This window comes from Zootoca vivipara, chromosome 7, assembly GCF_963506605.1.
Source record: "Zootoca vivipara chromosome 7, rZooViv1.1, whole genome shotgun sequence".
Taxonomy (NCBI): Eukaryota; Metazoa; Chordata; class Lepidosauria; order Squamata; family Lacertidae; genus Zootoca; species Zootoca vivipara.
In genome coordinates, this window is record NC_083282.1 from 23,344,866 (window position 1) to 23,368,381 (window position 23,516).

Here is a 23,516-nt window from a genome sequence, read left to right on the forward strand (position 1 = left end):
GGTTAAGGAGTGATATGATAGCCATGTTCAAATATATAAAAGGATGTCATATAGAGGCAGGAGAAAGGTTGTTTTCTGCTGCTCCAGAGAAGCGGACACGGAGCAATGGATTCAAACTACAAGAAAGATTCCACCTAAACATTAGGAAGAACTTCCTGGCAGTAAGAGCTGTTCGGCAGTGAAATTTGCTGCCAAGGAGTGTGGTGGAGTCTCCTTCTTTGGAGGTCTTTAAGCGGAGGCTTGACGGCCATATGTCAGGAATGCTCTGATGGTGTTTCTTGCTTGGCAGGGGGTTGGACTGGATGGCCCTTGTGGTCTCTTCCAACTCTATGATTCTATGATTCTAAGAGCCCTGCTGAATCAGGCCAAAGATTTATCTAGTTCAGTGACCTCTTGTCACAGTGGCCAACCAGATGCCCATGGGAAGCTTTCAAATATGACAACAGTTTCTGCATTTCTGGCACCCTGCAACTGGAATTCAGAATCATGTTGCCTCTAACAGGCGAGGCAGAACATAGCCATGATAGCGTAGTCAGCAATAGCCTTGCTTCCCATGAATTTGCCTAATCTTCCTTCAAAGCCATCCGAGTTGGTGGTTATCACTGCATCTTCTAGAAGAGCATTCAACAAGTGAAAATGTCCTTTCTTTTGTTTTGTTGGAAGAGAATAAAATGGTTAAGGCAGTGGGAGCAGATGGTGAGCAAAGGGAGACTAGACAATGAAAATAGAAATAAAATGTCTGGAATCTTGAGACCAAAGGAACCTTCAAAGTGAATCAAGGTGGTTGGGTCCCCAGGATACCTGATCATTGGAAGTAGAAAATGTATTGATACTCATATAGTGGTCTTCTCTGCTATTTTTCCCCAGTGTGATAAGTACAAGACTGGGGTTATTGATGGATCAGCATGTAGTAGCCTATGTACAAGACAAACTCTGTATTTTGGAAAATGTTTGTCAACCAAGCCCAACAATCAGGTATGTCTGTTCTATATTTTTGTCAAGTTCATAAAAATCTTAAGCAGTGATAAATCTGGTAAATGAACAACTTTGGTATATTACTGTCAAAAGGACTTCTGAATAAAATGAAGAAGAAATCCACTCAAAAGTATTCATGTTATATATACTGCCTCATGATTTAAAAATGTTGGATACTGGCAGCATCATTTCTTCTAATACTGAACTTGGGTGGTAAATTTGGCAGGAAAAAGAAAATTAACCTTTTTTAAACAACCACCACCAGTGGTGACTTCCGGGATTTATGGGATGTCAAAGGTGTCATTTGAAGAGTTGGGAGACTGGCCATTTTGAGCACCTTATGAAATTCTGGCTAGAAGACTAGGATTTTGGGAAGTCCTCTTGTTAGCTTATACTAGTTATATATTATACTAGAATGCTTCAGGAAAGACAAATTTGCTTAGTATGCTGAACTCTCCCAAGCCCCTCACTGTATAGCAAGAGGGTACTCAGGTTTGGTGATAGTAGCCTTAACCCTTTAACATTTTATAGCACCTGGGGGAGTGGTGACTGGGAAGTTATGTCTCCTGACAAACAGAAAAGGGCACATAACTCATCTTCCAGAAACCCCTTAGTGTGACATGTTTAAGGGTGGCTGGACCACAGAACAAGAGCACCTGTTAGGATTTGGGTACAAAAAAAGAAATCTGAATCGCCAGCCAGTGGAGAACATTATGACCCCAACCCACCTACTTGTGATTATCATTGAAACAGTGGGTGGTATTCAGCTAAGATTTACTTGGATTAGACCCATTAAAATTAATGAACATGACTAAGTTAGTTCCATTAATTTCTATAAGTCTACAGTTGAATACCACCCAATGAAATGAGTTCTGTTGCTTAGTCACAATTGAACTTTAGCTAGGTCTAGATCTTTTTATGGAATAATCTATTTTTAATATACTGTAGTAATATTTTAAAGGCTAATGCTTCAAACTAAGGTTTGGCATTTGGATTTGCTTTACATTCAATAAGTGTCTGAGCTTGTTATCACTCATAGTTAATGGAAAGAAAATAAATATGGAAGAATTTTAAAACAGTGATTTAAATTCAATGCTGGAATGCATACTCAAACTTCTGTAGATGGATTTATTTGATAGACTACAAAACACCCCTCTTTTCATTATGGTATTTTCTATGTAGGAACTTCAGCCCTTAAAAAAAATCTCCCCATAAAAGTGGTAGAATATAGTGCTCACTTTAAAAAGTGAGCATATCACTAAATATGCTTGTTTAGTATATCACTAAATAACCATCTGGGTGGTATAGATAGTGTTTGCATTCCAATGCAGTACATTTTGAATATCTACCAGGATCAGCACAAAATGAAGTACACAGTTGAGAAACTGAGATCCTTATACATGCTATGAGTTTACTGCTAGACTACTAAAAGCTTTGAATAGCTTTTAAATACTATATATTTTGTACTTTAACAGTCCCATCCCTGATACACAGGCAGTTACCCTGAATCTGCCTTCTGTTAGCCCCAAAGTATTATGCTGAGCAGGACTGTTACTAAGTTAAAGAAATCTTAGACAATAGTTTATCTGAGTGTTACGTGACTATTCCTAGGCATATTCCTACGGTTTTAAAATCACTAGTCCTGAAGAGGAAAATGAGCATACTTTTTATGATTCATGCACCCATCTCAGTTTGCACTACCTTATCAATGGCATTCTCTTCTGTGCATGAAAAGAACAGGAACGTTTCTAAGAAAGCACTTGCTGCCTGCGCTACTTTTGTTAGTACTTGTATATAAACATTAAATCTGTCCAATTAATAGAGGCACCATGCTAATGAAAGTTGTTTCATCAATTAAGCTGGAAATTTAGTCAATTCCAGAGTTATCTGTCTCTCCTGTGTTGTGTAGATGTATTTAGGAGCCTGGGGCAATCTACAAGGTGTTATAAAATGCCAAATGGAAGAAATTCCTCACATTGATCTCAGAACTGAACTAGAACCGATGAAGAAAGCTATTCTGTTTGATAAACCAACTAGAGGAACTACAGTTCAGAAATTCAAGGAGATGGTCTATGGACTTTTTAAAGTGAGTATTTACTCTCACCACCTACCTCCAGTGGTGGCTAGTGAGCTCAAAGTACTGGTGATGACCCTAATCCCCCACCCACCACCCAATTTTTACAAAGGCCAGGGATGGGGAACCTTTTTTGGCCCAGCAGTCCAGTTCCTGGTGATGTAAGGTGTTGACCTGTGGAGGTGGGCTGAGGGGTTTGCTTTGCCAGGACGTTCCCTGCATAGAATCCATTGGCAAAGTGCACCACGCAAGGCTGAACCCTCTGCTCGCCAGCTGATAAGCAGAAGGTTTGATTTGATTTGATTTATTATATTTCTATGCCTCTTTTCATTCAAATGAATCTCAAGACCTACAAACAATAAATAGCAATAACATGATAGAACATAATGGAACATTACACAAATACAGCATAATCATATGGAATAAAGAACAAATAATCAGCAACACAATTACAGTCTATGGAACATTGTTAACAAAGCAACAAGCAACAAAATAAGCTGAACACATAACGAATCTATACAGCATATATAATAAATAGAACAACATTAGCAACATTAACAAAATAGCAACCAAAAAACAAAGCACTGTTAAATTCATACACACATTCTCCACGCCCCCATGACTCATAAGTTTCAATCTAGCTGGCTGCTGAGGTCTGCTTTGCCATCATGTTTCCCATGAAGCAGTGCTTGGCAAAAGTGACACCCTCCTGCCTTCCAGCTGATGTCACTAACTGATGGACAGGTTAGTGGGGTTTGGGAGAAATAGCCTCACTGGCCAAGATTGGCTCATGGGCCTGAGGTTCACCACCCCTAATATAGGTATTGCTTCAGGACTAGACTGCATGATGGATTATTTGAAAACATAAAGGCCACCACATATTATATTTTTAAAAAGGTAAAGGTAAAGGACACCTGACAGTTAAGTCCAGTCGTAGACGACTCTGGGGTTGCGGTGCTCATCTCGCTTTACAGGCCGAGGGAGCCGGCATTTATCCGCAGACAGTTTTTCTGGTTCATGTGGCCAGCATGACTAAGCCGCTTCTGGCGCAACAGAACACCGAAATCAGAACAGCGCACAGAAACACCGTTTGGATTGGTTGTTCATCAGTATGCGGATGATACCCAGCTCTACCTCTCTTTCAAATCAGAACCAGTGAAGGTCCTGTGTGAGTGCCTGGAGGCAGTTGGAGGATGGATGGTGGCTAACAGATTGAGGTTGAATCCTGACAAAACAGAAGTACTGTTTGTGGGGAACAGGAGGTGGGCAGGTGTGGAGGACTCCCTGGTCCTGAATGGGATAACTGTGCCCCTGAAGGACCAGGTGCGCAGCCTAGGAGTTATTCTGGACTCACAGCTGTCCATGGAGGCGCAGGTCAATTCTGTGTCCAGGGCAGCTGTCTATCAGCTCCATCTGGTACGCAGGCTGAGACCCTACCTGCCTGCAGACTGTCTCGCCAGAGTGGTGCATGCTCTGGTTATCTCCCGCTTGGACTACTGCAATGCGCTCTACGTGGGGCTACCTCTGAAGGTGACCCGGAAACTACAACTAATCCAGAATGTGGCAGCTAGACTGGTGACTGGGAGCGGCCGCCGAGACCACATAATACCAGTCTTGAAAGATCTACATTGGCTCCCAGTACGTTTCCGAGCACAGTTCAAAGTGTTGGTGCTGACCTTTAAATCCCTAAATGGCCTCGGTCCAGCATACCTGAAGGAGCGTCTCCACCCCCATCGTTCTGCCTGGACACTGAGGTCCAGCGCCGAAGGCCTTTTGGTGGTTCCCTCATTGTTACAAGAAGCCAAGTTACAGGGAACCAAGCAGAGGGCCTTCTCGGTAGTGGCGCCCGCCCTGTGGAATGCCCTCCCATGAGATGTCAAAGAGAAAAACAGCTACCAGATTTTTAGAAGACACCTGAAGGCAGCCCTGTTTAGGGAGGCTTTTAATGTTTAATAGATTATTTTATTTCATTTTTCTGTTGGAAGCCGCCCAGAGTGGCTGGGGAAACCCAGCCAGATGGGTGGGGTATAAATAATAAGTAATTATTATTATTACCTTAACATATTATAATGTACTTTATAACATATTATAAAGTAGGGGGTAAAACTTCCATTTGGTGAGCCGTTGTAAAGAGGTTTTGGAGTTCTCTTTTAAATGGATACCTGGACAAAATTCTGTCTGAAAATAAGAGTTGAGATTTTCAAATTCTTTTGTGACTGTAAAAATACCACCTGTTATTGCAGAACAATAAAATAATGCTAATATGGTTGCACTACTTAGCACAGAGCACTGCGAAGCTCGGTAATAAACTTTGTCCCTAAATGCCTCACCAACATTGCTAGAAACAGGAACTGAGAATGAGAAATGCACACCAGCATTTACAGATTTATGTTGGTTGTTACTTTTTTATATAAAAAAAAATACATTATTTTATCATAAATCTTTTGTTTCTTTCTAGGCAAAACTAGGAGAACAGGGGAATCTTCCTGATCTGGTTAATCTCATCTTGTCTGTTGCTGATGGGAACAAAGATGGTCGAGTTTCCTTGCCAGAAGCAAAGTCAGCATGGGCGCTTCTCCAGCTGAATGAATTTCTGCTCATGGTAATTCTCCAGGATAAAGAACATACTCCCAAACTGTTAGGTTTTTGTGGAGATCTATATGTGATGGAAAAAGTTGAATATACCTCTCTTTTTGGAATAAGCCTTCCATGGATCATAGAAATTTTCATTCCCTCTGGATTCAGAAGAAGCATAGATCAGTGGTTTACTCCATCGTGGCCTAGAAAGGCCAAAATAGCCATAGGGCTTCTAGAATTTGTGGAAGACATTTTCCATGGACCTTATGGGAATTTTCTTATGTGCGACACGAGTGCCAAAAACCTGGGTTACAATGATAAATATGACTTAAAAATGGTGGACATGAGAAAAATAGTGCCAGAAATGAACCTGAAAGAACTAATTAAAGATCGTCACTGTGAGTCTGACCTGGATTGTGTGTATGGATCGGACTGTAGAACTGTATGTGACCAAAGTAAAATGAAATGTACCACAGAAATAATTCAGCCAAATTTGGCAAAGGTGTGCCAGTTGCTCAAAGATTACCTGCTTCGTGGGGCTCCTCTGGAAATACATGAAGAGTTAGAGAAACAGCTGTACTCATGCATTGCCCTGAAAGTTTCAGCAAACCAGATGGAGATGGAGCATTCCTTGATACTCAACAACCTGAAAACTCTACTGTGGAAGAAAATATCTCATACAAATGATTCTTAGTTTCTTTGTCTCAGAAGAACATTGTTGCTACTGTAGGAGCTGACTACTTTTTTTCAAACACAGCTTCAATGTTGAAAAAAAAATCTTTATTTAGCCTCCTCTCTCATCAATGCTCCTTCAAATACAGCCACCACAGTGATTTTTTTTCCAGTTGGAAAATGTATGTTCTCTAAATATCTGCCTGGCAGAGACTACTGAAGCCATATGGCTATAACAGTCCCATTAGGGAAAGAATACAGGTTATACCAGGCATCCCCAAACTTTGGCCCTCCAGATGTTTTGGACTACAATTCCCATCTTCCCTGACCACTGGTCCTGTTAACTAGGGATCATGGGAGTTGTAGGCCAAAACATCTGGAGGGCCGCACTTTGGGGATGCCTGGGTTACACATTCTCCTCTTGCCCTTATTCACATTTAAGATAATTTTAGAAGAGCAGAATCAACAGATACTTTTTTTTTAAAAGCAAAGCTTGTTGAGGAAAAAATTCACATGGTACAATCCTAGATGACCTGTCTTCTGAATACAAATCACGTTCAAGTACTTAGGCACTTCAGATACTCCCTGCATGTGAAAATGTAGCTTGTCAAAGAAAAGGTTGTAAAGTAACCTTCAACCTGAGATGCTAGCTGTTTGCATCCTGAGAGGTTTTTGAAGCAGAGTACTGAGGAATCCCACAAGCCCAAAGAAGGCTGCAGCCCTTGAACACTGTTGTAAGTTACCCTTTTTCTTGCTGCTCCCTATCCCTTCTTCTCTTGTCACTCCCCCAAATTACAAAATGGGTTGTAGTGCTTTTTTAAAAAATTGAGGACTTTTTGAAAAGTGAAAGTAACTTTACAAACTTGTCCACAAGACCCACCACTACTAGAAGTTAACATGGTAGAATCCAAGCTACTGTTTATAAATGAAAATAATATTTTTGAGATTGTTTACTAATTTTAGCATGGCAGAATTTGCACATTAGTGATTTTTAAGAAAGAAACTCAGTGTGACAACTGAAACATGTTTTAACTGGAGGTTTTTGAAACCAGAACTTTTTGTTACATTTATACATTTGTATACACATTTACCTCATGCGTACATTGAATGTTACTAAGTTGTTGAAACTTCCTAGTTAAAAGTAGATATTTTCCCATGCTAGCAGTTGATTTTATGCACCCACACATCTTGTAGTAGCAATACTTAATGACACTAAACTGATAAATTGCAATCATATGGGTCTTAATGTAAGCAGATGTGTAACAAAAGGTATTACAGTCTGAAGGCAAAGAGTTGTGGGACACTAAATCTGAATTTATATATGAGTTGGCAAACTCATAACTTTAGTGCAATTAATAACCCAGCTGTGGTTTGTCTAATGGTAAAATGTTAAAAACCAATCTGGCCAAAGGTAAGCATCCAGCAGCCAAATTCTGTCACATGTTTATTCTAAAGTGATTCCATTACAGCTCAGCAACTCCTAAGTGTGTGTAGAAATATAGGCCAAGTCCTGTCAATTTCTATGCTTAAGCATTGATATTGAAGAAACAAATATGCTTAATATTGATCTCACGCAGCTGTGTTCCTGAACCAAGTAAGCCAAAATTCTGTAATGCAAACCCATTCATCCAAAAGTTGTATAAGTTAATTGCTCTGGCTTTGTGAGTCAAACTTACCATGTTACTTTGAAAAATCTGGATATTTTGAAGTTGACTCTGGAACACATTATGCAGTATCTAAGCTTTTTCTAGAACATGGGGCAGACTGGAAGGAAATTGCATTTAGTGGTCCTGAGTTGTAATGTTGTTTACAAAATAGCAAAGTGAAGCAAGACAATGGTAAGCCACCCGCCACAGTTCTGTTTTCAGAACTGTGTGGTACTTTCCATTATCTATTGTATATGTTCTTCTAGGGCTAGGGGCACAGTCTCCAGTTCTGAACAAATATGGCAAATTTGAACACATATACTGTAGGTGGTATTTTACTTTAATTCCTTTTTGTTGACATGTTGCATCAAACAATCATCCACTTCTACCTATTCAAATGACATTTGCCATTGTTTGACCAAGCTCTTCAGCATATTCAGCTTGACACTAGTTCACTCTCTCCACCCTTCACTTGATTCATTGGTATTTCTGTTATAAGAGGGGGGAAATGATGAAGTCTCTTATGTTAATGTATCTCTTCATCTGGGTTTCTTGTATTTAACATGCTCTTTTGTCAACACAACTTAAAAGATTTTTCCCCCACATAATGAACATGCACTTAACAAAGCAAACCCATCTTTGTTCCCTGTACAATGTGTAAAGTGTTAATAATTTGCTCTAGAATCTTGCGCATTTTTGCCTTGTGTAAATATTTTTACTAACAATGTTCTTGCACAATGTCCACTTTGTTTTTAAATTAACAGATGTTATTTAAGAGGCAGCATTTAATATTTGCAACCACTAAACAAATCTTTTATCTTACTAGGCATATCCATGCTGGATAAACCTGAATGTCAATATTGTTAAAGTCATTGCTCAGCGGTGGGGAAATATTGAGCCAAATATTTCTAGATAGTTGAAATTTTCGAAAAATGGAACTTGTCAGCAATGCAGTTTGTACTGTATTTCATTTTGATTGCTGTTAAATCACCATCTCCAGGAGACTTCATTTTGAATATGAATTGTTTACAATAAACTGGAATTATTTCCCCATTCTGGCAGTGGTGTGGAACAATAACTTCTAATAGAGGGAAAAGACCCCAATTTTCTGGTGAAAGTAAAGTATTCATGTTCTTCATAAGAGAACGGAAATGGCAAGTTTAACTGGTTCCTGGGCATGAAAGCTAAGCACTCATGGATCCATGTGTTCTAGTTGGTCCCTCCAAATACAGGAAATCAAATGGGGAAGATAGAATGGGCAAAACTGGTCCATTTGTACCATCAGGTTTCCATTTTATACCTGCTTGAAAACATCTGCTTACGTATTCCTTTTTACAAGGCCTGATGCAATTATATAGTGTATTACCCAATCTGGTAGTGAAATAATAAAGAGATCAAAGTCTAAACTGCTTCACAGTAGACCTTGCCAGTCCAGTTCATCAATGGGAAACGTGAACTGGCATGAAATCCATTGAGTCAATATGCTACTTTGCCTCACTTCTTCAAAGGATCAACTTAAATTCTTGTCATGATTAGTTTGTACTGCCCCCTAGTGGCCCAACCATTACTGTATCTGGACAGGGGTACCATTGCCTGGGTAGCATCAGTATTGGACTATTGCAATGAGGTGGCACTGTGGGTTAAACCAGAGAGCCTAGGGCTTGCTGATCAGAAGGTCGGCGGTTCGAATCCCTGTGACAGGGGTGAGCTCCCGTTGCTCGGTCCCAGCTCCTGCCCACCTACCATAGCAGTTTGAAAGCTCGTCAAAGTGCAAGTAGATAAATAGGTACTGCTCCAAGTGGGAAGGTAAATGGTGTTTCCGTGTGCTGCTCTGGTTCGCTAGAAGTGGCTTTATCATGCTGGCCACATGACCCGGAAGCTCCCTCGGCCAATAATGTGAGATAAGCGCCGCAACCCCACAGTCAGTCACTACTGGACCTAATGGTCAGGGGTCCCTTTACCTTACATGGGGGCTGCCTTTGAAAACTGTCTGAATGCTTCATAGTGCAGATGTGGCTGCCTATTGACAGCTTTGAGGTGAACGGACTATAGACCACCAATTGCAAGTATACTGGCTGCTTGTATGCTTCCAAGACCCATTCAAAGTGCTGGTTTTAACAGATGACACTCTTTATGACTCGGGACCTCACGATCTTCTGGAATGTCTCTCCAGCATGAACCTGCCTGCACCCTTAGATCCTCAGGCCCTCCACAGGTCTCACCTCTGAGGAACGCTGGGCGTGGCAACAAGAGCCACAACTAGTCACTCTCCTTATCAATGGAATGATCTCCCCAGCAAAGGTCTGCTTAGCCCCTTTGATGACATTTCAGTGCCAGCTGGACTTACCCCTAGGGTTTTTATGGGAGATGTTTTTTTGTATTAGTACGCAGTCAAAACTTCCAGTGACTGTAATTGGAGGGGGGGGGCAGTTATTCTGTATTTGTTAATAGCCTTGGTGTGCTGGATAGCTTTTTGATAGGGACATGCAGGAACTTCAGGCTGCTGCATGGAAACTTATCCTCGCAACTGAGGCTTTGAGATAACCATTTGCTCAAGAAACAGAGCCACCTAGGCAAAGTAGGGACTGCACCCAAAGTCTCATGTAACATCTATTGTGTCACACTGCTCACCTTCAGCATCAGGGATGAAGTGGATAAAGCAAGTCTTGCTACAGAGAAATGTACAGGGAATCTGATACTGGGCAAGTTTCTCAAATTTGTCTGTGTTCTTCCAGAAGAAATTCGGTAAATCTGCTAGAGACGGTTGGGCGTTATGTCTGGTCCTGGCACATCTAGCCCTTAAATCTTCTATCAAATTATCCTTCCTGCATCTTAGCAAATGCTTCAACATTGGAATTTCTTCAAGGTCTAACAGCACGTCATTAGTGGAACATGTGAGGAAGTAGGCAGGTTTTTCTAACACTTTTCCTTGTATTTACAGCACAACTTTCCTTTTGTCAGGCCTGTGGATTGGATTCAGACATAGTCAGAGTAGACCCACCGAGTGCTGCCATCTGACTCTTCCCACTCATATTTTAAGGAGGACTGCTTGGTTTAGAGGAGGGTGCTGCCATCTCTCTCTATGGCTTGTACCTCAAACGTTAGAACTGTGCTGCTGTTTGGCCCCTGCAGTACTCCAGCCTTCTACCCTACAGAAGGGAAGGTGTTTGTTTTAAAAAGAGAGCCAACATTCTTCTCCAAAGCGTATGTCACTTTGACTGAATTAGACAAGCAATACGGAAGATGCTTCTTGCACACATACAGCAAGCATAATTGCATGCCAGTTCCATTCTCTAAAGCCCACCCCGTTTTCCTCCTTCCGTACTGGCACCATGTCATTAAGGCTTGGGAGTGATGCTAAGTTCCAGGTTGGAAAATGGAAAAACTACTACTGTTCCTAGAGCTGGACCCAGTTGAGGGATTGGGGTTGGTTTGCATTTCCAAGACCTGAATGGACTAAGAAAGTGGACTTCGAATATCCAAAGAGGTCCTCAGCTGAGCACCAACAGACTCCACAATAGAGCAAGGGCTGCTCTGAATTGCATCCCTCTCAAGGTTCAATTTTGAGAAAGCCCTAATTTAAGCTATGGAAGTTGGACAGAACAGGGATTCTGGTAGTGTGACTTAAAGCTTTTGTCCTGATTGGCTCAGAAATCATTCTCCATAATTAATATGTACTTGATAGGCAGGAGCCCAACACATGCAAAAGAAGCAAACTCCAATCTTCTCACATGGTGTGGTCTGAAGGCCACATGAGACCACCACTTTCCTGAAGCTAAGCACTTAGATGGGTTAACTGCCCAGAAACCACACTTATGACACCTTGGACTCCCTGACAGAAGAAAATGAGGGATATAAATGCAAAGAGGTGGAATTTGTATTTTAAATAAAAGAATAAAGCAGGTAAAAAAAGAAGCCAGCAGGTGTTCAGTTATCCAACAGTAGCTATGATGTAGCATCAGTAAGTCAATGCTTACAACATTGGTTCAATAAGTTTATTCTCTTTTCTGACAGCTCCATAGAAAATTATGGAAGGCCTCTTAGCTATCAGCCGCACGCTCCTGGGCCCTTAGGAAGCTAGCCTTCTTTTGAGCCACACGGTCTTTCTTCTGGGCAAGGGACAACTTGGGACGGTTCCACCTGCAAATAAGAGATTGTGTTAGTGTTGCTGATGCGTTAAGCATCATGAGTCTTATGGACAATCTTTTTTTTAAAAAAAAGGAAAAACTTGTCACCAACCTACTATTTTAAAGTGCCACTCTACAGGCTACCATTGATTTTGTTTACCTTTTTAATCCATCGCTGTGCCACTCAGGGCTATCTTATTTTACCATGTAACATGGTAAAATAAGGTATTGAGAGGTAGTGACATTCTTCCCAGGAATGTCAGATCATTCTAAACATGCCTGTATGCTATAACTCCAACAGCAAGTATATGACATCAATACAGTCCATCCTCAGAAGGCAGGGTTATTATAACTCAGCATCATATTATATTATTATAACTCAGCATCATATGCTTACAGCAGAGGACCTACCATGCCACTGCCTCCCCCCTCTCCAATTTCTGGGGTTATCAGTTCTGCACTGGCTCAATTTTTCAACTATATTTAAGTCTACCTGATGTGAGTCTTAACATGGAAGGGAAGGGGAAAGTTTCCTTATGTGGCTGCATAAAATAATTCAAATCACTTAACTGCGGCCAAGGATATAGTGCAGAGGTGGGGAGCCCTTGTTTGCTGTGCTGAGAACCAAAGATCACCTAACTGGGACTTTTGAAATTTAGCCAAATATTGCACGTGGGCTAGAGCCACAGGTTCACTTGCTATAAGAAATGGCTGCACATGTATGATCACCTCCCTCAGGGCAAGATGGCCCCATTCCATCACTCAAGTGTTTACTGCTCTGTGAGATTTACACTCACCACTAACTAAACTAGGTAGGCAAATGAACATGGCTGGGACCCGTGAATACAAGTGCCTGTGGGAGACTCGTAGAAGAGTAGGATACGAGGTGATTTGAAAGTTAAGATGACATTCCCAGAGCAAAAGGTGTTCTATTAACTTGAAAACTAAGCAACCACTGTCCTATGAGACAATAACTTTCAACGAAGAATGGAAAACTGTGTTTGTCATACCAAAGAACGCTAATAACAAATAAAGCCAAAACACCTCTGGCCTATGAAGCAGGCCAGAATGATCATAGGAACTACGTGGAACCGCTGCTTTTCTCCTGCAACCGAATTAAGAGTAGCCCATGAAATACATGTTAAGTGATCACCAACTTAATGAATTGTTATCAGTTCTGTTCTACTGCTGCTCACATTCAAACTGCCAGTACTGCCATTTGTAAGATCCTTTTTTGTTTTGCTCTACATTAAGCAGAGATCTCAAGGTCCATAAGCAGCACCCAGCTTGCAAAGGCAGAACTTCCTGCCGGGACCAAGCTCATGAAGGAGGCTGCAACACAGGAGGAGCCGTAGCAGCTTGGATGCAACCCTCAAGCCTAACACGATCTAGCCCAAGCTGTTAAAGCACACAGGGCTTTAACACTAAGCTGCCCAATAAGCCGAAATGTTTCTGAAAATGCACTTTCAGCAACAGACATTTCTTTATAGGATATCATCTTGCAGGAAGAGAAAATGACCATCTCACCTCTTCTTTTTGACTTCCCTCTTGGGTTTCTTTTCGTGGACTGGATTTTCACGTATTCCAGCGTGGGCTTTTTTATACAGTTCTTCTATCTGAAATAAGGATTTTAGAAATCAGTTTTACATTTTGTACATGTTGAGCAAAATTTACGTGGCACCCAACCCCCAACCTGTAATGTATTATAGGAAGTAATGTTTTAAAACTTAACTCTTATTCAATGTCATCATAACTACATACCCCAGATCTATTCTAGATAAGGACACAGAATGAACGCACAAATCAATATGGAGTTCGTGAGTATGACCTTTCTTCCAACGTTTAAGTATGTATAAAAGAGACCCACAATTAGAGGAACTTGGGGGCAAATTCACATTTGGGGGAAGTGGGGGGTGGGAAACACCTGTGTATGAACATCCATCATAAGCATAGCACTAGTTAGTTTTTACAATTTTCAGTACTCAAGCAGGCTGGGACTATTGTCACTGACCATTGAGTACCAACATCCCTCACAAGAAGCGGTCAGCCACTTTGCCACTTGTACACCAAATGGCTTAATACTACAAATGCATTTCCTCTGAAGGGCAAACTATGCTAAAAATTTATCACAAACCAAAGTACTCATGTGGTTTAAAGCAGCCTTGCATATCAGCAATTTTATCTGTGAATCATAACAAGAGTGCTGGTGCTGGATGAGTGGCCACCTGTAAGGCTGGTTTCCTCATATCCAATTAGCAGTGCAAGAAAGAAGGAATTCGTGCACCTCTGACTGTTCACGTCCAACTGAAATCCCAGTGCTTTCTGCACCCCTGCTTCCCAATCCAAGGCTACTACTATCAAGATGCTCTCTCATCAAACAAGAACTCCAAAGGTCTGAGCAAGCTTTGAGCCTTTTAAACAGCAAAAAGGAAGACAATTTAGGAGTTACCCAGGGAATTTACAAGCAGTCAGGAAACCGGATACGTATTTGTGGTGGATTTACAAATTGAATGATAGATCATTATTTAACAAGATATTTTCAGGGTTGTGCAAGGCTCATAACACAGAAATACTAGGCTTGAGATCTGAAAGATCCCAGATACTTGCTAGTATTTTCCCATAAAAGTGTCCCTTGCCAGCAATATCAGTTCAACTTAGTACTTGCTTTTTCAATCACTGTGAACATCAAGCATCTTACCATATCAGGCGTCACGTTGTTCTTTATATACTGGGAGAACTGTTTCTTGTAGGCATCTTCGTCTTCCTCCATCAAGTAACGCATGTAATCGGCAACATTCTGGCCCATGATGTGCTTGCGGTGGACCTCTGCATTGAATTCCTTGCTCTCAGAGTCATAACCAGGGAAACGTTTGGTACTGTGAGACATGAATTGAGGAACCCTCGTTAACATTTGGGAGAAAGCATTTCTTAAGCAAAAAACCAGTCAAGATCAGCCAGAAATTTCAGCCACCATCAGTCCCGTCTTGAAACACTGAGCTCTCTCATGCACATGCCAAGGACCAACTACAACATGTTCGAGTCAGTGGGACATCATCACACGGCAGCCAGATTGAAGACAAAAATTAAAAAGGTGAATTATTAAAGACCGCTGTAATAAAGGTTTTTTTTGGTGGACAACCTGCTTTACTATTCTGGGTCTTGCTTGTACAATCTACTGCTGCCTTCAAAGTGATGAATTGTGGTAATTATCGTTTGAGCCAGACCTCTGAGCGTCTGGTATGTGGAAGACTGTGGTAGAGAGGAGGCGGCAATAATAATAATAATAATAATAATAATAATAATAATAATAATAATAATATTTGTACCCCACCCATCCGGCTGGGTTTCCCCAGCCACTCTGGGCTGCTTCCAACCAAGATTAAAATACATTAAAATGTCACACATTAAAAATTTCCCTAAACAGGGCTGCCTTCAGATGTTTTCTAAATGTCAGGTAGTTGTTTATCTCTTTGACAGGTGAAGTCCGCAATGGGAATATCATACCCAGGGCCAAGTGACTTAAGATGCATCAAGTAGCCTTAAGCACCACCACTTATGGCAAAAGTTATATTCACTGAATTTAAATTTCAAACCAGACACCTCCATTTCTAAAGGAAGTGTCTGAATTATCAGTCCGGGGGGGATTTACCTGTGTGGAATGGAAAGACCACCATCCACAGCTCCCTTCAGAGCACCGAAAACTTTGTTCCCAGTGGTAGTGCGAGCAAGGCCTGCATCCAAATAGCACGTAAAGGCACCAGGTTGCCCATCAACACTTTCTACATTATACTCATCACCCGTCACTTCAACTTGACCTTCGTAGATCTTATCAAGGCCAAACTTGTTCAGAAGCTGCAACAAACAAGGCAGACAGGTCTAAGTTCTTCATAGATCTACTGCACTAGAGACCAAAACAGGCTTTCGGTGAAACATTCCACATATCATGAGACAGAAAGACAGGCAGTTTGCAACCCACTCCAAGGGCCAGTTGTGACCAGAATGGTAAGCTATTAATTTTAAAGAAATTAAAACCTTAAACGCCAGGGCTGGAAAAAACTCATGCACCAAAAATCTTTTAGGAGTCAATCGTGCGCACAAGTGATTCTACAGAAGCAACTTTTTGAGACCACAGTCAGCAAAACTTTTTTCAGCCCATTTTCAGCATGGGAATTGCCATTTGGATAACACCCTAATGTGAGAATTCCAAGTTACTAAATGCAAGTTGAGCTTGCCATACCTCTACCACATACAATGGAAGGAAGTCTTTAAAGCCATGGCTGAAAGCTGGGAGAACATAACAAGAGCTACAGAGGAAGGGAAATAGAACCTTGCAGTAAAGAAATTCCACTGATATAAGAATTCTGCGAAAGCAATTTTACTTTCATAAAGTACTAAGAAATAACTAGTGGCTGATATGCTGAAATGACAGAAGCAGAGACACATACACCCAAACCCAATGTTCTGCCATCTTCTCTAACCCAGTATTTATTTCTTGCCCAGTTCATTTTACAAGGTGCCATCATAATACATACAAAATCCCAGGTTTGTACTTGAGGACTAAAACAGAAACAGACTGGGTAGGTGCTGATGTGCACATCCCACCTCCTACAGACATACACTTTAAGCCAGTACTATAAAACCCTAAATTTCCTTTATTTGTAAATCGTGTGTCCCAATTTGTGTCAAATAAAGCTGGTGTAGGTTCTGATTTTTCAGAAGAGATACATACCCTGCGGGCCAGCAGCAAGCCTGTGCAATAGGCAGCAGCATAGTTGGTCAAGCCTACTTTCACTCCGTACTTTGGCAGCTCGTGAGCATATGCGGCACAGACAATCATGTCGCCTTCAATTCTGGCATATGCGATCTGACAACAAAAGCAAGGTTAGTGGGCGACCTCCAACCAAACAGCTGCAATATTAATTCACCACAGTCTTCCCTCTGTTTGACAGGAGTGCCATTTAAGTCAGCAGTCCTGTAGTGCCAACCTTCCCCCATGTTCTTCCCCCAAACCAGAGTGTACCCACAGTGTTTGTAAACATTGTATATATCTACCTAAGAAGCATGAGTGAGTTTAGTGAGTAAAGCACGTATCAGCTAGAGCTTTGTCGGAATAATAAAACCTTATAAAAGACACTGACCAAATCATTCTCGGCCTTCATCATCTGCTCAGTTCCCACCTTGCCCCCTACTGTTGATCTATTGATCCTGCTCCTTCTTTCTCATGCCTTCAGAGGAGCATGTTGAGACTCTCTTGACTGTGAAGGACTACTGGTACTTTAAGCCATAGACAAAGGGAGAATACACATACACAGTAGCTACAATAGTCCAGCATTTTAGTTATCCAACTAAAAAGAATGGTGGCGGCAGCAATAAGTGCAATTAGGCAAGTGCTGCTATAAGACCAGGACAGTTTGCTACTCAGCTTCTCATCCAGGACAGCTGGTTCCTCAGGACTGTATGGCACATGCTTAACCTTTTCCAGGTTTTCCAAGGCATTCTAATATGAAAATATAACAGGCGAAAGACTTCCAGTGATGTTATACATATTTAGTCCATTTATTCCAGTTTTTGCACCCCAAATGACAAAGACTTTTGAACACTGTTGTCAAAAATTAAGACATGTGTAGACTAAAGGAACATTTGGGAGAAAGCATTTCTTAAGCAAAAAATCAGTCAAGATCAGCCAGAAATTTCAGCCACCATCAGTCCCGTCTTGAAACACTGAGCTCTCTCATGCACATGCCAAGGACCAACTACAACATGTTCAAGTCAGTGGGACATCATCACACGGCAGCCAGATGGAAGACAAAAATAATTACCAAGTCTTGCTTTCCTACAAAGGAGAGTATTGCCACAGGATATGGCCTGCTCTAGAGTTTAGAATAGTTTCTGCCCAAGAACTACCTTAGAAAAATACTAGGTTCTTCTCTTTCTTTATAAAGGCTTATACATGTTACATAGGCATTTCTATGAAGGAAACTTGTGAAGTGCAAAGCAGCTCTCTGCAGTACAATCAAGGACAGAAAGGAGACCTTACCTGGCAAATGATATCTCTGTTGGTGACACGAACAATCATCCTATATTTAGGGGTGTTGTACTTGTTTTTATCTTGAATCACCAAACGTTTACGAGCATAGTAATCAGTCTTTCCCTCTGAAACAGAAAGGTGACAGATTGGAATGTATTTAGAACTGCAGGTTCAAGGCCACATCCATCTGATTTATTGATAGCTTGCAAAGAAATAAAACATACCTCTCCTTCTTCGGAATTTGACTTGATACCTCTTGAAGTAGGCCTTATTCTTGACAACTTTCACGAACCCCTTGAATAAATGCGACACAGAAACATTAATGTCAAAAATGTTTGCATAACAATCTTGCTAGTGAAGATAGCAGGAACTTAAGTCAACAAGCAGAAAAATAGAAATGTGTTTGAAAATTGCACACACTTATTCAGACACACAGCCTAAAAACACATACAGTGGTACCTCGACTTACGAAGACGATCCGTTCCGTGGCCGTCCTCGCAAGTCGAGGTTTTCAGATGTCGAGGCGCGCGGTCGGCGCATTGCGAAACGCGATTTCACGCTTCTGCGCAGGTGCAGACCGCGCACGCGGTGAAAAGACTTCCGGGGTTGTCAACTTCGGAAGTCGAAGCGTTCGGATGTCGAGGTATGACTGTATTATAAACTTAAGACTTCTTTATGGCTGTCTTGCAGAGGAAAGTCTTCAAACTTGTTCAGTAGGAAAGTGCTTAGCACCCATTAATGACACCTTCATCTTCAATTATAAAACACTTACTGTTTTAATATAACATGCCATTGAAAGTTTCAAGGTTTTCCGGAATCCAGTAACTACAATTTGACTACATAAAGCATTTATGGTAATGATGGGGAAAATATAGTAAATACAAAGTTTGAAAGTAGCAAGGTGCCTGGATAGCAACTTGGAAATCAAGGCTTCCCGAAACAGAAGGATTTATGCTGACCATCCACTAGAGGGGAGACGACTTTTAATAAAGCTAGAGTCATTACTTCAAAGAGTCATTACACCTTGGCATCATTACATTTTCCGACAGGTCCACAGGCCCTTCCCACAAGCCCTGGGTTGGGATGGCAGCTAAAGCTCTAAGGACAGGCATCTCCAAACTTCAGCCCTCCTGATGTTCTGGACTACAATTTCCATCTTCCCCGACCACTGGTCCTGTTAGCTAGGTATCATGGGAGTTGTAGGCCAAAACATCTGGAGGGCTGCAGTTTGGGGATGCCTGCTCTAGGACCTGCCTTTCGGCAAGTTACACACACGCTGGCAAATCCAGCTTTGCCAGCGACACGTATTTTACAAAGTCGGGATGAAACCGATGTAGAGGTTTACACGCGGAAAGACATGTGGCTCTTCCAAGACAGTCTTTAAACGGGTCCAAAGAGGGCATCGCCCCAAGCATCTCTGACCCCCCCAGGACCTAACACAGCGCAAAGCTTCCAGAAACGAGGGGCGCTGCTTTACGCGAGACCTGCAATTCGGGACTCTCCCCTCCAATTCCCCGCATCGCCTTCAGACGGCGTGGGTCTTAACCTGCAAGTTATCCACACGCTTCCTCCCCACCCCCACTTCTCGATCGATCACCTATCGTTTAAACAGGCCCGGAGTCATGTGTGCACGCCTTTGGGGGGGGGCATTCAGACACGCAAGGTCCGAACCCTGCTGCGCTCAAGGGCCGGAAGATTTTGGGAGGCAGGAGGAGAAAATGCAACTAAGTCGGACAGCGGGGGAAAGAGGCGCTGTGCGGGAGGGACCGAAGAAGGGGAATGCAAACGGAACCAAACGGAACCCGAGGCGGGGGGAACCCGAAGAAACCGACCCGTGGAGGCGTGTTTGGGGGGAGCACCAGCCGCGGCCCTTCTACTGGCAGCGGCTGAAAGGCGGCTGGTTGCAGCCATTAGGCCACGCTGGAACTCGCTTCCGCAGCCGGGCCTGCCAGCTGCGCAATCCGAATCCATCCGGCCGGCAGCGGGCGAGTAAGCGGGCAGCCGGGGTTCGAGAAAGCGGAGCCGAATCTCCCCTTCCCATCTTGGCCCGTTTGGTGCCGGTACTGACCATGGTTCTCGGTTCTGTCCGCTTTCGCTTAGGCCCGGGGCCGCTCAGCGAAACGTCCGCAAGCCGTAGCGCTGGGGGAAAAGGCCGAGCTCAACGCGCAGGCGTTACACGTCACCTGGCCGACAAGGCTGAGAGATGGTCCACTACCCGCCCGCAAAAGGAGAGAGCGCTGCCCCCTGGAGGCTTGGAGAGGAAGCGCGCTCATTCCCCCCCCCGCTCTCGCGTCCCTTTTCCTGCGCCACCAGCGATGACGTCAATCCATGTCGTCGGAGCTCATGGTGTCCTCCGCGGCTCTGAGTGTGGCGTCAACGCGCTCAGCAGAAAACCGGCGGGTGCGCCACCTAGTGGCGCCTCGGCGCTAAGCGGCTTTTGCTCATACATTTCAACGCGGATTCTTCATACCGAGGACTGGGATCATGTGGTCCTCCAGAAGCTGCTGGACTCCAACTCTCGTCAGCCCCAGCTGGCTTAGCCTATGCTCAGGGGTGGTTGGGAGTTGTAGTTCAGAAGCATTCAGAGACCTGCAGGTTCCGTCAGCTGTATGCTATTTCCATTTTTTTAAAAGTTGGCATTTGAGAACCACATCGTCTCTCATTAATGCTCACTCTCTCTGCGGGAGCATTGCTGAGAGTGGGAATAATATTCAGGAGAATGTGTTTGTAAAGTTCAATCCATTTCACAGAGAGGATGATTGGCGGGCCTTTAGGGACCATCCTCCAAAACGACTATAATGAAAGAACTGCCCCCTTTTTAATGGGGTCCCTTGATCAAAACTGGGAATATGTGTCCCATTGTGCTGCTGGAAGAAGCAGAGAAAAACTTCCAGCAGCAAGAATGTGTCCTGCTCTTTTGCTGCCGAAAATGTCTAAAATGACTTTCTTAAAAAGGGAGGAAAAATACTGGGTTTTGGCGGGGGCGGGCGGGGTATAAATAAATTATTATTATTATTATTATTATTATTATTATTATTATTATTCGATTAAAGGAAGCCATATGTGGTTGTTATAAGAATTTTGAGGTCATATCTATATATATATAATAATTGTTCATAAAACATGTACATGAATGTACAGGCACATGTCTGAAGCAGCACAGGAAGACAGGCCTTTCTGACACCATTTTGACTCTCTCTCTGACCAGGTGTTCCTCTGCAAGGAAGAAGTGGGGTGGGGGGAACCTTCTCATTGTCTCAGGAATTAAAGTGATAATCCCTGGCATCCTGATACCTGACTGCCAGACAAAAGGGTGTGATTAACTTGGCTGGGAAACAGGGAAATGTAAATATCTCTCAATTTTGTTGATTAGGTTTTGGGGGGCAGGGGGCAGGGTCCAGACTGCTCAGATTACTGCCACCAGACCTCCCCTTTCATGATGTACCTATGATGAATCTAGGGAGGGGGGTCTTGGGCTACACCCCTTCTGTGACATATGGATGATGCTTCTGGGGGGTGGGCTGAAACCAATTTCAAATTTCTTTTTAAGGGCAAGACATCTTTGTTTGGGGTTCCTTCCTTGTTCTCCTGTGTGAGAGGAAGGACCCTGTTGCAACAGTTAAAATAAAAGTGCCTTGCTTCGTACGTCCTGGTTTGGTCTCTGTTATTTGGTGGGCAGGAGACGCTTAAATTCGTCTGCTTGCCTGGATCCTTGAGCTCTCCCTGGGTCAAGATCCATTTCTCTGGGTTCATAGGAACCAGCTTAAATTTTACAACAATTTGGCGACCACTTCGGGGACCCAGTTTTGCCTTGAGCTCCGGGTTCACTGAGGAAGGGGAGCCCAGCGCGCCCTTGCCTCTTTTGCAGGGGGGTAAACCAACCTCAGGACCCGAGGCACTTGGTAGTAATTGAGAGTCCAAGCGGGACCCCCAGGACGAAGCAACGTTTAAAGGGACAAGGCTGGTTTTTTTTCAGGAACCAGTTGGAAGCTGGAGACAACGGGATTCGACTGAAAGGATCGGTCGTGAGTATTAAAAGGGGACACCTTGGGTGAGCTAAGAACCACAGCAACTAAAAATCTATTTCTCCACTTGGACTATCCTTTTCTACTCTCCTCTTTGGACCTTAGTTGCAGCAAGGCTGCCAGGCACAGTTACAAGGTAGAACTGAGGTCCAGGGCAACAGTCTTTACGTTAAACGCAGAGCTCAGAAAGACTGTCCCAGCTCCCTTCTGCCAAACTGAGCAGAAGTCTGAGCAAACTGTCGCTTTTCTACCAATCTGGGAATCTGGCTATCCCAGCTCTGTTTCCTATTCCTCTGCTCTTAATCTTCGGGTGAAGACGCCCCCCTGCCATGGCGACCTTTGTTAGGTATGACCCATGACCAGAGATTGCAAGTGCGCCCGTTCCTTTCCTACTACTCTGTATCTCTGTATTCCTCAGTTCCGACCTGACATTGCGTAGGCAAGCGTTCAGTAGGACCTGAGTCTAGTGTGTAAGAGGCAGGGAAGTTGCTGTGGAACCCTCAGGCAATTGATGACCAGTGGGAGGGTTCCAATAGGGTTTTAGCTGCACCAGGCCGCCTAGTAGTTAGTGCACGCGAACGGCAGGCAGGAACACCACTAGGATGTGGGGGTGAGTCATAGACTCGGGAAGTTAAGAGTGTCCAGGAACAGGGTCGGGGACCCGAACTGCAGTATAAAAAGGCTTAAGTAAAATGGGTGCAACCCACTCTAAGGAATTCCTTTCCCAGACTCCCAACCGAGGCAAAGCACAACTGAGGCTTGGCTCCGGTAAGGACTTTGAGGATGAAAGTCCACTCCAATTCGTTCTCTTAAATTGGCACGAAATCCCCGGGGCGGACAAGCTTGAAGGGAACCAATTGCAAAAACTTTGTAAGAAAAAAACACTGGGTCCGCTTTACTATGGACCACCCAGATGAGGGGAAATGGCTACCAGGAGGTTCCTTTAACATACAGTGAATCTCCGCTTTAAAATTAACCCTGGTGAACTCTGAATGAGAAAAGTTTTGTGAGGAATCCTACAAAGTATGTTATGGTATAAAATTATATATGTTTGCATGTTACATGTTGTCTGTGTTGTCTGTGAAGTGTATGTGCGTCTGATCCTTGTGTCTGCTATACCGTGTTTCCCCCTTTTTAATACGTAGCCATAAAGTAAGCCATGGCAGCATTTTTTAGGAGTTGCTATATCTAAGACACCCCCCGAAAATAAGACATACCTCTCATACCGTGTACAGCGAGAACGCCGAGCGCCCCAGCCAGCCAGCGGGACCCAGCCAGCCAGCGGGGCCTGGAACCAGCTGCTGCAGCGGCAAGCCACCTGCCGGAACAGGCGGCTGCAGAGTGGAGCGCTCTGCAGCGCTGAGCGCTCAGAGCGCCCAGCAGCGCCGGGCG

General features: G+C 43.2%; 2 protein-coding genes and 2 non-coding genes across 4 annotated transcripts in view; 1 reads left to right on the forward strand and 3 right to left on the reverse strand.

Moving 5' to 3' along the window:
- Nucleotides 1–10,843, forward strand: part of DIPK1A (divergent protein kinase domain 1A) — a 36,587-nt gene extending 25,744 nt beyond the window's left edge. The window contains exons 3-5 of the mRNA XM_035123806.2: nucleotides 868–975; nucleotides 2,885–3,061; nucleotides 5,508–10,843. Of these exons, the coding sequence (XP_034979697.1) occupies nucleotides 868–975; nucleotides 2,885–3,061; nucleotides 5,508–6,320 (1,098 nt within the window). The 3' untranslated portion in view covers nucleotides 6,321–10,843. The remainder of the gene's footprint in view (nucleotides 1–867; nucleotides 976–2,884; nucleotides 3,062–5,507) is intronic.
- Nucleotides 10,844–11,925: 1,082 nt separating this feature from the next.
- On the reverse strand, nucleotides 11,926–20,332 carry RPL5 (ribosomal protein L5). Its single transcript, XM_035123807.2, has 8 exons — nucleotides 20,168–20,332; nucleotides 18,324–18,393; nucleotides 18,109–18,224; nucleotides 16,801–16,935; nucleotides 15,721–15,923; nucleotides 14,770–14,947; nucleotides 13,599–13,687; nucleotides 11,926–12,084 (listed from the first exon to the last, which is right to left on the reverse strand). The coding sequence occupies exons 1-8, from the start codon at nucleotides 20,168–20,170 to the stop codon at nucleotides 11,985–11,987; spliced, it is 894 nt and encodes a 297-aa protein (XP_034979698.1). The 5' UTR covers nucleotides 20,171–20,332; the 3' UTR covers nucleotides 11,926–11,984.
- Nucleotides 15,038–15,134, reverse strand: LOC118089592 (small nucleolar RNA SNORD21). The gene has a single exon (XR_004693146.1). It is a non-coding gene; the product is annotated as a small nucleolar RNA SNORD21 (small nucleolar RNA).
- Nucleotides 17,767–17,863, reverse strand: LOC118089590 (small nucleolar RNA SNORD21). Its single transcript, XR_004693145.1, has one exon. It is a non-coding gene; the product is annotated as a small nucleolar RNA SNORD21 (small nucleolar RNA).
- Nucleotides 20,333–23,516: the final 3,184 nt, after the last annotated feature.

Coding starts and splice junctions, on each gene's coding strand:
- RPL5 (XM_035123807.2), bottom strand. Junction 15,924..16,800: donor GCTTGCTGCTGGCCCGCAGG/GTATGTATCTCT, acceptor TGTTTGTTGCAG/CTTCTGAACAAGTTTGGCCT. Junction 12,085..13,598: donor AGGGAAGTCAAAAAGAAGAG/GTGAGATGGTCA, acceptor TCTTATTTGCAG/GTGGAACCGTCCCAAGTTGT.